This window comes from Etheostoma spectabile, chromosome 7, assembly GCF_008692095.1.
Source record: "Etheostoma spectabile isolate EspeVRDwgs_2016 chromosome 7, UIUC_Espe_1.0, whole genome shotgun sequence".
Lineage (NCBI taxonomy): Eukaryota > Metazoa > Chordata > Actinopteri > Perciformes > Percidae > Etheostoma > Etheostoma spectabile.
The window spans coordinates 15,274,323-15,284,815 of NC_045739.1; the positions used below are offsets into that span (position 1 = coordinate 15,274,323).

General features: G+C 38.9%; 1 protein-coding gene and 2 long non-coding RNA genes across 6 annotated transcripts in view; 1 reads left to right on the forward strand and 2 right to left on the reverse strand.

The window, feature by feature from the left end:
• si:dkey-11f4.7 (piezo-type mechanosensitive ion channel component 2) overlaps positions 1–6,020 on the reverse strand; it is a 29,895-nt gene extending 23,875 nt beyond the window's left edge. For 2 of the 3 annotated variants that reach the window (XR_004332825.1, XM_032521679.1), the window contains exons 1-9: positions 5,886–6,020; positions 5,222–5,488; positions 4,289–4,397; positions 3,972–4,093; positions 3,297–3,356; positions 2,261–2,409; positions 1,951–2,115; positions 809–850; positions 506–538 (exon numbers count right to left, since the gene is read on the reverse strand). Coding sequence is in view for 2 of the 3 variants with exons in the window: in XM_032521679.1 (XP_032377570.1) it covers positions 506–538; positions 809–850; positions 1,951–2,115; positions 2,261–2,409; positions 3,297–3,356; positions 3,972–4,093; positions 4,289–4,397; positions 5,222–5,422 (881 nt within the window). In the remaining variant the exon portion in view is untranslated. Of the gene's footprint in view, positions 1–505; positions 539–808; positions 851–1,950; positions 2,116–2,260; positions 2,410–3,296; positions 3,357–3,971; positions 4,094–4,288; positions 4,398–5,221; positions 5,489–5,885 lie in introns of those variants that run through there. The other variant, XM_032521680.1, reaches the window with a different exon arrangement.
• LOC116693011 (uncharacterized) overlaps positions 5,298–10,493 on the forward strand; it is a 7,895-nt gene continuing 2,699 nt past the window's right edge. Inside the window, exons 1-3 of one of the 2 annotated variants that reach the window (XR_004332827.1) lie at positions 5,298–5,470; positions 7,247–7,390; positions 8,615–8,797. This is a non-coding gene — a long non-coding RNA (uncharacterized LOC116693011). The remainder of the gene's footprint in view (positions 5,471–7,246; positions 7,391–8,614; positions 8,798–10,493) is intronic. The other variant, XR_004332828.1, reaches the window with a different exon arrangement.
• On the reverse strand, positions 6,713–7,319 carry LOC116693012 (uncharacterized). Its single transcript, XR_004332829.1, has 3 exons — positions 7,252–7,319; positions 6,980–7,021; positions 6,713–6,863 (listed from the first exon to the last, which is right to left on the reverse strand). It is a non-coding gene; the product is annotated as an uncharacterized LOC116693012 (long non-coding RNA).

Below are 10,493 nucleotides of genomic sequence, written 5' to 3' on the forward strand. Positions count from 1 at the left end.
ACTGCTCCAAACAGCTCTATTGTAGTCCAGCTTTTACAACCGTGACAAACGTCACGGCATCACTTTTTAACAGATGTTATAATGCTCGCCTAGCTACTAGTGTGGAACGCCCTCTCGCTTCTGACAGGCTTGTAGTGCTGACCTAGCTACTGTGCATGTGCGACTCCCAACAAAGATGAAACAGAAGTGAGATGCCTCATTCTGTAGCTAAAACAGAGAGCTCCTCACACACAGGAGCTGCAGCAATGTTCAGTGCAACAAAAATATGGTGTTTTTTGAAAATTAAACCATGTAAACCTATTTTTATATAACCTCTAAATATAATTATGAACCTGAAAATGAGCATTATATGAGCATTTTAAATATTTACACAATTACTGCATCCTACTACTTACAAAGACTGAGTATTGGTTGTCACAGGAAATGTAATGTAGTATGTAATGTAGACACAATTGCTGATCCATTAGACTAAACAACAAGAATCAAGAATCAACAACACCCATACCTTTTCTGGAACTTTGCAATGTTTTCTTTAATGCTGGGAATTAAAGTAAAAAGAGAGTTGTGTTAACATTACAATACCGTCACATCACTAATTACCTCAATGTTTAATTATTTTAACACAACCTAAGCAGGACTTATTATTCTGCCTAGACAATGCAATACATTTACACTAAATGTGGCAAGCTCACTGATAAAACAGTGATTTTATCTAAAGGCACTAAATCAATCGCGTGAGATGGAGTTAACTGCGATCTAAAATGTGAGTACAACAAAACAAAATTGGAGGACTAAATGCAGCTCTTACATCTCAGATATCACATTGACTGAAGTCCTGAGCTCTTCTTCTCTGGAAAAAGGATGGAATAGACAAATAAGACAAATGGAGATACTCAACATGTTTGGCAGCAGTCGACCACAACTCATATAACGTACATACACACATAACAGTAAGTGCTTGTTTTATAATCCAAGAAAGAATTGCAAAATGGTACTGGTTTTTATGAAGCAGGCACTGTAATTAATTTCTTCACTTGTCTTGTACGGTTTTGCATATAATATAAGATCAGTAAAAGTGCCTTCATATACATACACATTTTGCCACGTTAGACGTTTTATAATGGCCAGATGTAATTAACTCAGAGTAGTATTTTGTGGACACTTTTACTGTAATATAAGTTATATGTTATATATATATATATATATATATGTGTATTATTTGTACTTGCTAGATATATTTAGCAATATCAACAATTATTAAATTACATTTTATGTGTAAAATCACCATTAAACATGTTCTCAGTGCACAGCAATTGAACAGCATTAAAGCTTTAATAATAAACAATACAAAACCAGCAACAAAAAGAGAATAATTGAAAAAGGTTTGTTTGTGAAGGATGCAGAAAGGATGGTGTGTTATAGTTCATTATAGTATAATGAGTAGAGGGGGGGTTTTCAAACTAGATATAAAAATGTCAACCAAGCTTCTTTAACATGTAGAAGGAGGCCATTTCAAAGATGAGGGGCACGGTAGAAGAATTCTCTGTAGTCAACTTATTTTTTTTGTTTGCTAGGGGAATGACCAGGAGACCAGTATCAAGCGAGTGGAGAGTGTGTGCCAGTGTAAACTCAGATAAATAAGGTGGTGTGACTCTATGCAGGGCCTTATATGTCAAAAGAAGAACCTTAAAGTTAGCTCCAGCTTGCACAGGCCAGAAGGGGTGTTTTTTGATCATATCTGATCATATCACACTGGCTGCAGTGTTCTAAGCAAGTTGAAGGCCTCTAGTGGTACAATTTGGAAGATCAGAAAAAGGACAATGCAGTAATCAAGTTGGAAAGACACAAATGCATGGATCACAGTTTCAGCATCACAAAATGATAAGATACTGTCACTTGACACTCAGTAAGACAATCTTTTCCTGCCTGCGCATATTCTTGCCATCTCACCTGGAAGCCTGTCTGACAGGAACGTTGTCAAGGTCAGTGAGAGTCAGAAAGTCTGAGTTGAAGTAGTGCAGCTGGAGGATACAAGCCAATAGGAACATAGCAGGAAGCAGGATCCGTGCAAAGAGCTCCACTGTGTCGTACCGTTCCAAACCCAGGTCACGAAGACTGAAAAGTAAGACAGGTGTCATGATAAGATAACTTACTAGAAGGGTCAATGCTGCTGTCTGACAAAATTCAACATTAAACACAAGGAGGTTTCTTGCTTAATTCCCCAAAAGACTTCCAAACTTGCACACGCACGGAAACTCACCCTTCCTCCGACATGCCCATGATCTGTCTAAACAGCCCAGACACACTTTTGAACTGGTACATGTAGATGGCTATCAACACCACCATGGAGTAACCAACCACCACCGCCCAGAATGTCTTCAGGACCCGACGCCACACGTCATAACGAATCTGAGGGGAGAGAAACCAGATAGAACAATGCAGTACCTTTTCTCTGTAACTACAGATCTTATTTTCAAGCTTATTCTACTGTTACACTCAATTGTTTTATAATTCCCCTTGTGCCAGTAATAAGAAAAAAACACTTAAAAACACAGTTTTGTCCTGAATGTTCTGTATCTTCCCAACAAGTTATATCTAAACACCATTAATAAAAACAGTGTTGCCCATATTTCTTCCATCACACTCGAGTTGTAAAAACACTGGGGTGTGGCTGATGTTCTCCAAACAGACAAATGGTCCTCCACAGCCATTAGGCCTTCCTGTTAGTGCCTACAGTGTTTCTAAAAGCTCAGCAGAAACATAAGCTGGGGGAGAAAAACTCGAAAACAGCAGCAAAAAAAAGACTGTGTATGTGTCTATGAGTCATAATCAATACTTTCAACTGTAAAATAGTATCGGCGAGGGACAGAGTTTATATGAGAGCCAAGCGCTTTTATGCACAAACAACAGCCCAATGATTCACTGATGATAATTTAGGTTTAACCCATTTCAGTGTAAGATGAACCTGAAGCTATAGTGGCTTTGTATTTGATGCAATAACGTCTGAACTTTAAAACCAGGTTTCCTCTCTACTTAATGAGCCCTGCAATCTCAATAGCAAATGTCCACTTTTCATCTATTCAGAGAATAAATCATGTATACATAATAGTCCATTTTCACACCGAGGTGTACCATACATGTAGAGTACTTAGTATACAAGACGCAGCGTGTTCTCTATAGAAACAGCTCCACTGACGAAGCTGGATGACTAAATCCTATATCCCGTAACATTATTTCAAAAGACAGACAAACTAAATGTTTGCTTGTTTACCAGCCAGATCACTAATATCACTTACCTGGTAGAGGACAACACAGAAGAGGAAGAGGACAATGTAAAGGATCTTGTAGACAACCACCTGAGCAAGTGGAACACAATTAGGTTAATTTGAATCAAAACAAATAGGACGGGCAGTTATTTGCTTGAAATCTACTAAATGTAACGTAGACCTCTGGACCCAAAAAGTCCTGAGAGAATGCATACAGATATAATTATTTTTTGTAAATGCACAAATTTTTGTAATTAACTTTATATTAGTGGTTCCAAAATGTACATTATGTACATTAATTATGTACATAATGTACAGAAGATTATAGAGAGTTTTTCTCTAGCAGGTGTTTGACAGAGCAAATGCACATTGAATGAAGTGGAATGGTGACTGATTGCATTACAGGAACTTTACATTACAATACATTTACATTACATACACTGTGGGAAATGTTGTTTTCCACAGCAGAGATTTAAAATGGTGGCAACAATGGGGAAAGATTATCAAAACAAATAACTACATGTTTATCTTGATGCCCTTAGCAGGATAATTGATGCATGCAGTTTATAATGCCATTACTATTGCAGTGACATTCACAGTAATTTCTTGACTTCATATCAAGCCCTCAGAGGCCAGAGCTGAAGTGTTTGGAAAAGTGTATTAGACATGTCATATACATATATTCTTTGTTTTATTAATAGATACCTTTCCAGAGAAGCTAATCACAAAGAACATGGAGCAGCAGAAGAGGATCCAGTATTTCACCAGCAACCCTTTCACTCCTGATATGAGCATCGCTGCCAGAGGTGATGGTGGACTTTCCTCCGCTAAAATGAAGGAAACCAAGAAGAGAAGAACGAGGAGGAGAAGGCCGAGAAGAGACAGGGAGGAATTTATTGATGAAGACAAAAGTAGAATAGGATGAGAAGAAGAGAAGGGAATTTATTTTACTTTAAACTAAATGTTATTCTCTAATACAGTAGCTGTTATCTTTGTAAAAGCAATTTGAAAAGAATTATTACGTGGCACAACTTTGACTTCATCGAGAGATTCCTCCTTTAAGCTCTGCTCCTCCTCTCTCTCCTTTAGCTGCTGGCGAAACATCAACCAAAAGCTGAAGCTGTAGAAGACCTGCACACACAGTGTATTATGAGTACAAAGCATAAAATGTACACACATTTTTAAAATCTGCTATAGTAAACATAGTTAGGTTACAATTAATATGTGTGTAAGTTACCAGACTCTGATCTGTGGGTGAGGTTGAAAAAGTCATCTTTGATAAGGAGTAAGGTTTAAAGTTAATTAATTCATCTGAAAGTGTTTTATTGGCAGTCATGTTAAGAATTGGTCAATTTCTGTAAATACTAAGCACTACCTGTCCCATCTGCTTTTAAGACCCTGAAAGCCCATTTTGTTATTCTTATCATCTTCTTACTTTAAACAATGGGATCCTACATGTACACAATCACAATCTGACCTAATTTGAACAATCCTGGTTTATTCCACATGGGGTATGTTTGTGTTTATGTACTCTTGCTGTTTTTTTCATTTGTCCAATATTTGTGGTTTTCCATGCACCAATCTAAATTTAACAATATAGAAATTAAAATCATATTCTGATGACAGTGGCTAGTATACATGCTCATGCTGCCAGAAAGATGCAACTTTTGATCAAATCAAAGCACTACTACTACTAAAAGTAAAACTATTTGTATACTTAAAAAAAACAACTGTTTATTTAATGTGATAACGTATTTTCTTTAGGCGCTTTTAACATGTACTTTATCTGTGGAACGAGCATAAAGACCCTTTAATAAATAGGTGTAGTATTGAGTGAGACAACAGTTGTCTTTTCCCTACCCATGCTTTCTCTTTCTAACCTTTCGTTGACCTCATGTACCGTTTAGAATGAATGTCAACAAAAATCATTTTCATGTCCTCTTTCGCCGCCTCACCTTTGTTCCCAGGTGAACACAGGGCGCAGGGTGATAACCGTTCAGGTCGAAGTCCATTATGACAGCCGGGGGGAGACCAGGGTACAGCTCAGCCCGGCTCAGACGCAGCCCGCTCAGGAAGCCCAGCACCACCAGGACGGTGCCGTAGACAGCCAGGAACGGTGCGGACATCATGGCGTAGCGGCGCCGGTCTCGCATCATCCAAATTACACAGGACCACACCAGCAGGGCGAAAGTCAGCCAGTTGTTGTAGGTGATACTCCACACCTAATATCACATAGTTTAGGTGTGGTGACATTGTTGCAGCCAAACAGCTATTTAAGTCTTCTTTTTTGCACTGTTATTGCATTTTCGGCCGTTCAAAGTTAATAGGTAAGCTAACATTAGCTAACTTAACGATTGTTCTTACTAAACACAATATTTTAACGTTGAGGCCGACGTCTGCGCTTTTTTCCAGCTATTTGTTGGATTTTTGTTTATATTTTGTCCGCTGGTTAGCTAAACTAGCAAACAATATGTAAAAAAAGTAAAAATTACATTGTTTTAAATCCACTCAATTAGCTAACTCTGATGATGCTCCCAGAGTGTGCTGTGGCTGTAATTATCCTGCTGACAAGTTAACCAAAGCTTAGGTAACGTTTGCTAATCCTTTAACGTTACTCACCCAAAAGTTAGTCAGTTATAGAAAACAAATATCAACTATTATGATGATCATTAAGTCAACAACATTCTCTGGCTTCTGTAGGCCTAGAATATTGTACATTGAATAATGATTAAGCAATTTGAAGACATCACCTTTGGCTCTGAAAAAATTTCCTTTCACAATAATAAAAAATAATTGACAGACTGCCCAATAATGAAAAGACAGTTACATAAATTAATGAATGTTTCAATTTGGGGGAGATTTTTTAATTTTAGGTTTACATTTTTATAGTATGTTCTACTTATCTGTACCAGTCTCTCTGGTTAGTTAACAGTTTAGCTGGGAGCACCACACACACACACACACACACACACACAGATAGATATTATCTTATCTACAGTACTGCGCTGACATATATGCTATACCTACACCAGAACAATGTTTCCTTTTCTGATATTTGTTCTTTCCTGTTGACTTCTATGAAAGCACTAGTCATTGTTGCTGAAAGACTTGCCACAAAAAAGTAAAATCACTGTTAGTATAGTTTACCATCATGATGATAAGGGCGCTGACATAGCTGTGTTTTTGCACCAGACGTCCAAAGATGACCAGGCCACTCGGGCCTGAGGGGGGAGGCGAAGTCTCTGTTAGAGTCTTGAGGTCATCTTCACACTTTCCCCCTATTTCTCCCTCACTTTCTGTCTCTAGCACAAAGAAGGGAAGAAGTTAAGGATGAAATGAAAGATATTTGCAAGAAGTATTGCTGAGGTACTGAGGACAACCACACATGTAGTTGCTCTATAGAAATTAATAAAAAGCAGTTGTTGCTGAGAACATGTATTTAGAGATTTGAGTGTGATGATTACCATGTGATGGGGAGTCTTCGCCTTCATACTGTGGTGGAGGGTAACAGTTTGTGTACCCTGAGCCTCCTAACAGAGATCCCAGTTGATTTCTATGGACATCTTGCCAGGAACTCCCTGCTATTAAAATCATTGGCTAAGGGAAGAGCACATCAAAACTGTAAATTTAGAGTATTCACACTGTTCACCTTATTATAAGTCAAAAATAAAAAATGATTCATCTTGAAAACAAGATTTATCAATACAACTTACCTCGTCAGGTAGATAGGTGTCATCATCCGTGCTGCTCAGAAGCTAATTCACAGAATCTTAGTTTGGTTATGAAGCATTGTCTGTTGCTAATATTGAAATGCTAACTTGTAGACTAGAGGTAAATAGCAGTTAAACCATGAGTGTGTACAGATATGTAGTTGATATTATTATCCAGTACACCTAACAATGAGCAAAACAGTAAAATACTTGAAAAATATTCCAGTGACCCAACAATATAATTAAGGAGAAACATATCCATGTTTGTAGGTTACCTCCTGCTTATCTCCTGAGATGAAGATGACCCTGGAGAAACTTGGAGGAGCCTCTGGACTTTCTACTGGACTCTCACACTCCTCATCATCATCAACAACAGTATCCTGAGAAACACAACAGCTATTCAAAGCCTGCCACGTAAGTTAATATACTGGTTATACGACTACGTCTATATACTGGGTGAAGTGTATGCGCCTGCATGTTTAGCACTGGAATTAATGCTAGCAAAATTTCCAGTTGTGCCAGTGGTAGTGGCCGTAGCATTGGTAGCAGTATTTAGCATTGCCAACTCTTCATCATTAGCTAGAAGAAAAAAAGCAAATTCAAAAATGTGGGTTCTGCCGGGCACTGCTGGACCTTTTGATCTTATTTTAAACCCCGTAGTTGGAGCAGAGGTTGCAGTTGTATGGTACAATAGCAGTGTGGTACCAGTAGGAGTTGTAGCCGCAGTAGTGCTACTAGTAGCAGTAATGATTGCACAAGCCGTAGCGATACGTACTAGTAATACTATAAGAAGCCAATATCATATTAGCACTAGTAGAGTAGTGACTAGCCCATGTATGCGTAACCCTATATAAAATATCCTGTGTAGCTCCAACGTCAAACGCATACAATATCTAACAGGATTATTCCCGCGAATTCTCTCACACAAACCTCCACTGTGATATGGACCCATTTGTGCAGCAGAGCCAACAGTGTGTAGTAGAGCAGCAGTAGAACAAAAGGGTTGATGAAGTCAGGCCAGCTGACGTGTGGGTGCAGACCGAGAGTGTGTGGGTCTGAACTGTTGGTTCTGACCACTCCTGTCATACCAAACAACCTGGGACAGGTAAAGGGGAGGAGTGAAGGATGGAGATGGAAAGAAAGAATGAAGGGAGAGATGATGGAGGAGAGAGTTAGAGAGGAATAAGAATAAATGTGAGCTTGTGTAAAGTCAAACTTTAAGGAGAGTGAAAAAGTGATAAATAAACCTGGACAAAGGTAAAGTACTAAATCTTTTTTTACCTTCTAAAAATATGTGCTCTTTCTCACCTCTATACCAGATACTATGTAACGTAAAATGCAAACATAAAAAGGCCAAAGTGACTGATGCAAAGTAAATTTTAATGGTAATAATTCCGTATTAAAATTAAAGCAGGTGCAGAGACAAAAATGATTAACTCAATGACCTGATTCTGAGGAAGATGCATCTTGTACATTTGAAATATTTGTCCTCTGGGAGCCCATAATTTCTATTTGTGTGGGATAAGATCGAAACCTGCATGGTATTGCTGCTACCTAATATTTAATGAAAAAAAACACCAGATCAGTCCAATATATCAGTGTAATCCTACTTTTTAATGACTTCTGTACCTGGCGTAGACATCCTCTGGTGGCACAAGCTGCTGGGACAGAGGCAGCTGGTAGAGGTACAGAGCCAGCAGGTGTCCTCCGCTGAAGATGGCCATCATCACGCACAGGGAGCTGAAGAGCAACAGGCTGATGGAGCGGCTAAACACCCACCACCACACCAGCCCGAGAAACACCCCGAAATACACACCTGAGGTGAGGGATGGCAGTGTAATACCTGTGTACCACACACACACACGGACACACACACACACACACACACACACAATGTGAGAAGCCAAGAGAAAAGAGTGAAATAGATAAAACGCTTTACAGTAAAACTACTATAAGACAGCTGCATGCTCACACCAGCTACTGTATTGTACCTGCGAGCCCCAGCAGTAAAGTCACCACCACTTTCCCTGCTGTGTTCATGATTGCTGACATCAGCAGCCGCAGTCCTGCTGCAAACACAATCAGCTTCTGGACAAACTGGGGCGGACTCGACTGAACCGGCACTGTAGTCTCATCTGAGCTGTCAAAGGACGAACCCTCTGTGTCACTTCCTCCCTCAGACTCTGTTTCACAGATTTCCACTTCCTGCCAGACCCATGAAACAATGAGATTGATATTAATGTGGTATCTTACAGTAAAGGAATGTAAAGATACAGGCATAGTTGATGTGTTCCCGCACTTACCTGGGGGTCAGATGGCGGTAGTCCGTTCTCATGCAGGTTGACTTGGGGCACAGGGCGCAGTCGTTTTTTGCACAGCCTCAGTATGAAGAGGGAAGAGAAAAGGAGGCCCACATCTGGGGCCAGGAGACGCACAATGTTCCCAGCATCAACCGAGCTGAATCTGAAACACACAAGCATCATCACAGGTTTAATCTCCACTGAACTCAATTCATACCAGGAAGGTATGTAAATCAAATCGCTAAGACTGTCTCCAGATAGTAAACATGTAGTTTATATTTGTCATTATTACATTATTGGTACTGCTTAACCATTCAACAATGACAACAAAACATAAAAGCGTAACTTGTTTTGTAATTCACATTTCAAGCCTTAATACGTTGATTTTAATAAAACAAAATGAAGTAGAAGGCAGTCTGAAAGATAGGAAAGCAATAGAAAATGGCTAGAAGTAATGGAACATAGATGTTATTTGAGGTTTTTGGATATTTAGAAAGCTGCATAACCACTGATACATTCCTTTAATAAATATAAATGTCAAGTGTGGTCCCATACCTTATAATGCCCAAATGGTAGAGGACATCTTCCCAGTAGCCGCTAACTGTTAAAAAAAACACATGGTCATCAGATTGGGAACAAAGCTGTTTTTCTTTATTCCTGAAAGTTTTACATTTCATATGACAAAAGGGATTTGATACAGATTACATGTATTTCTTTGTCCTTTTTCACAATCAATTCAACCAATCTTTCCTGGTGACATTTTATTTTACAAGAACAATGTTGGTCTGCAAAGTGTCACAAACTTGTTTTACCATGTGGAGGGATGTAGGCGAAGGGGATCTGCATGAAGCACTGCAGGGTCAGGAGGGTCAAACTAGTATAGATGATCAGCCGCAAGAACTGACCTGTTTTACCTGAATACAGCAGCAAATGAGAGAGACCAGGAGGAATTGAATAACAAGTATTTGAGCATGTTTTAAGTATTTTAAGTTGTCAAGTTGTCTGTAGTTGTAGCTGTAACTCATGTGTTTTATAGTCTCCCATTCTACTCATATGTAATTATTATCCTGCCTACATGTCTTAAAGGAGATAAAAACCTTTAATAAATCAATCATACTACTTTGTATACTTAGAGAGAGACAGTAGCACCACCACCACATATAAGAGTTTGGGCTGAGATCTGATGACACAAACACACACACACACACACACACACA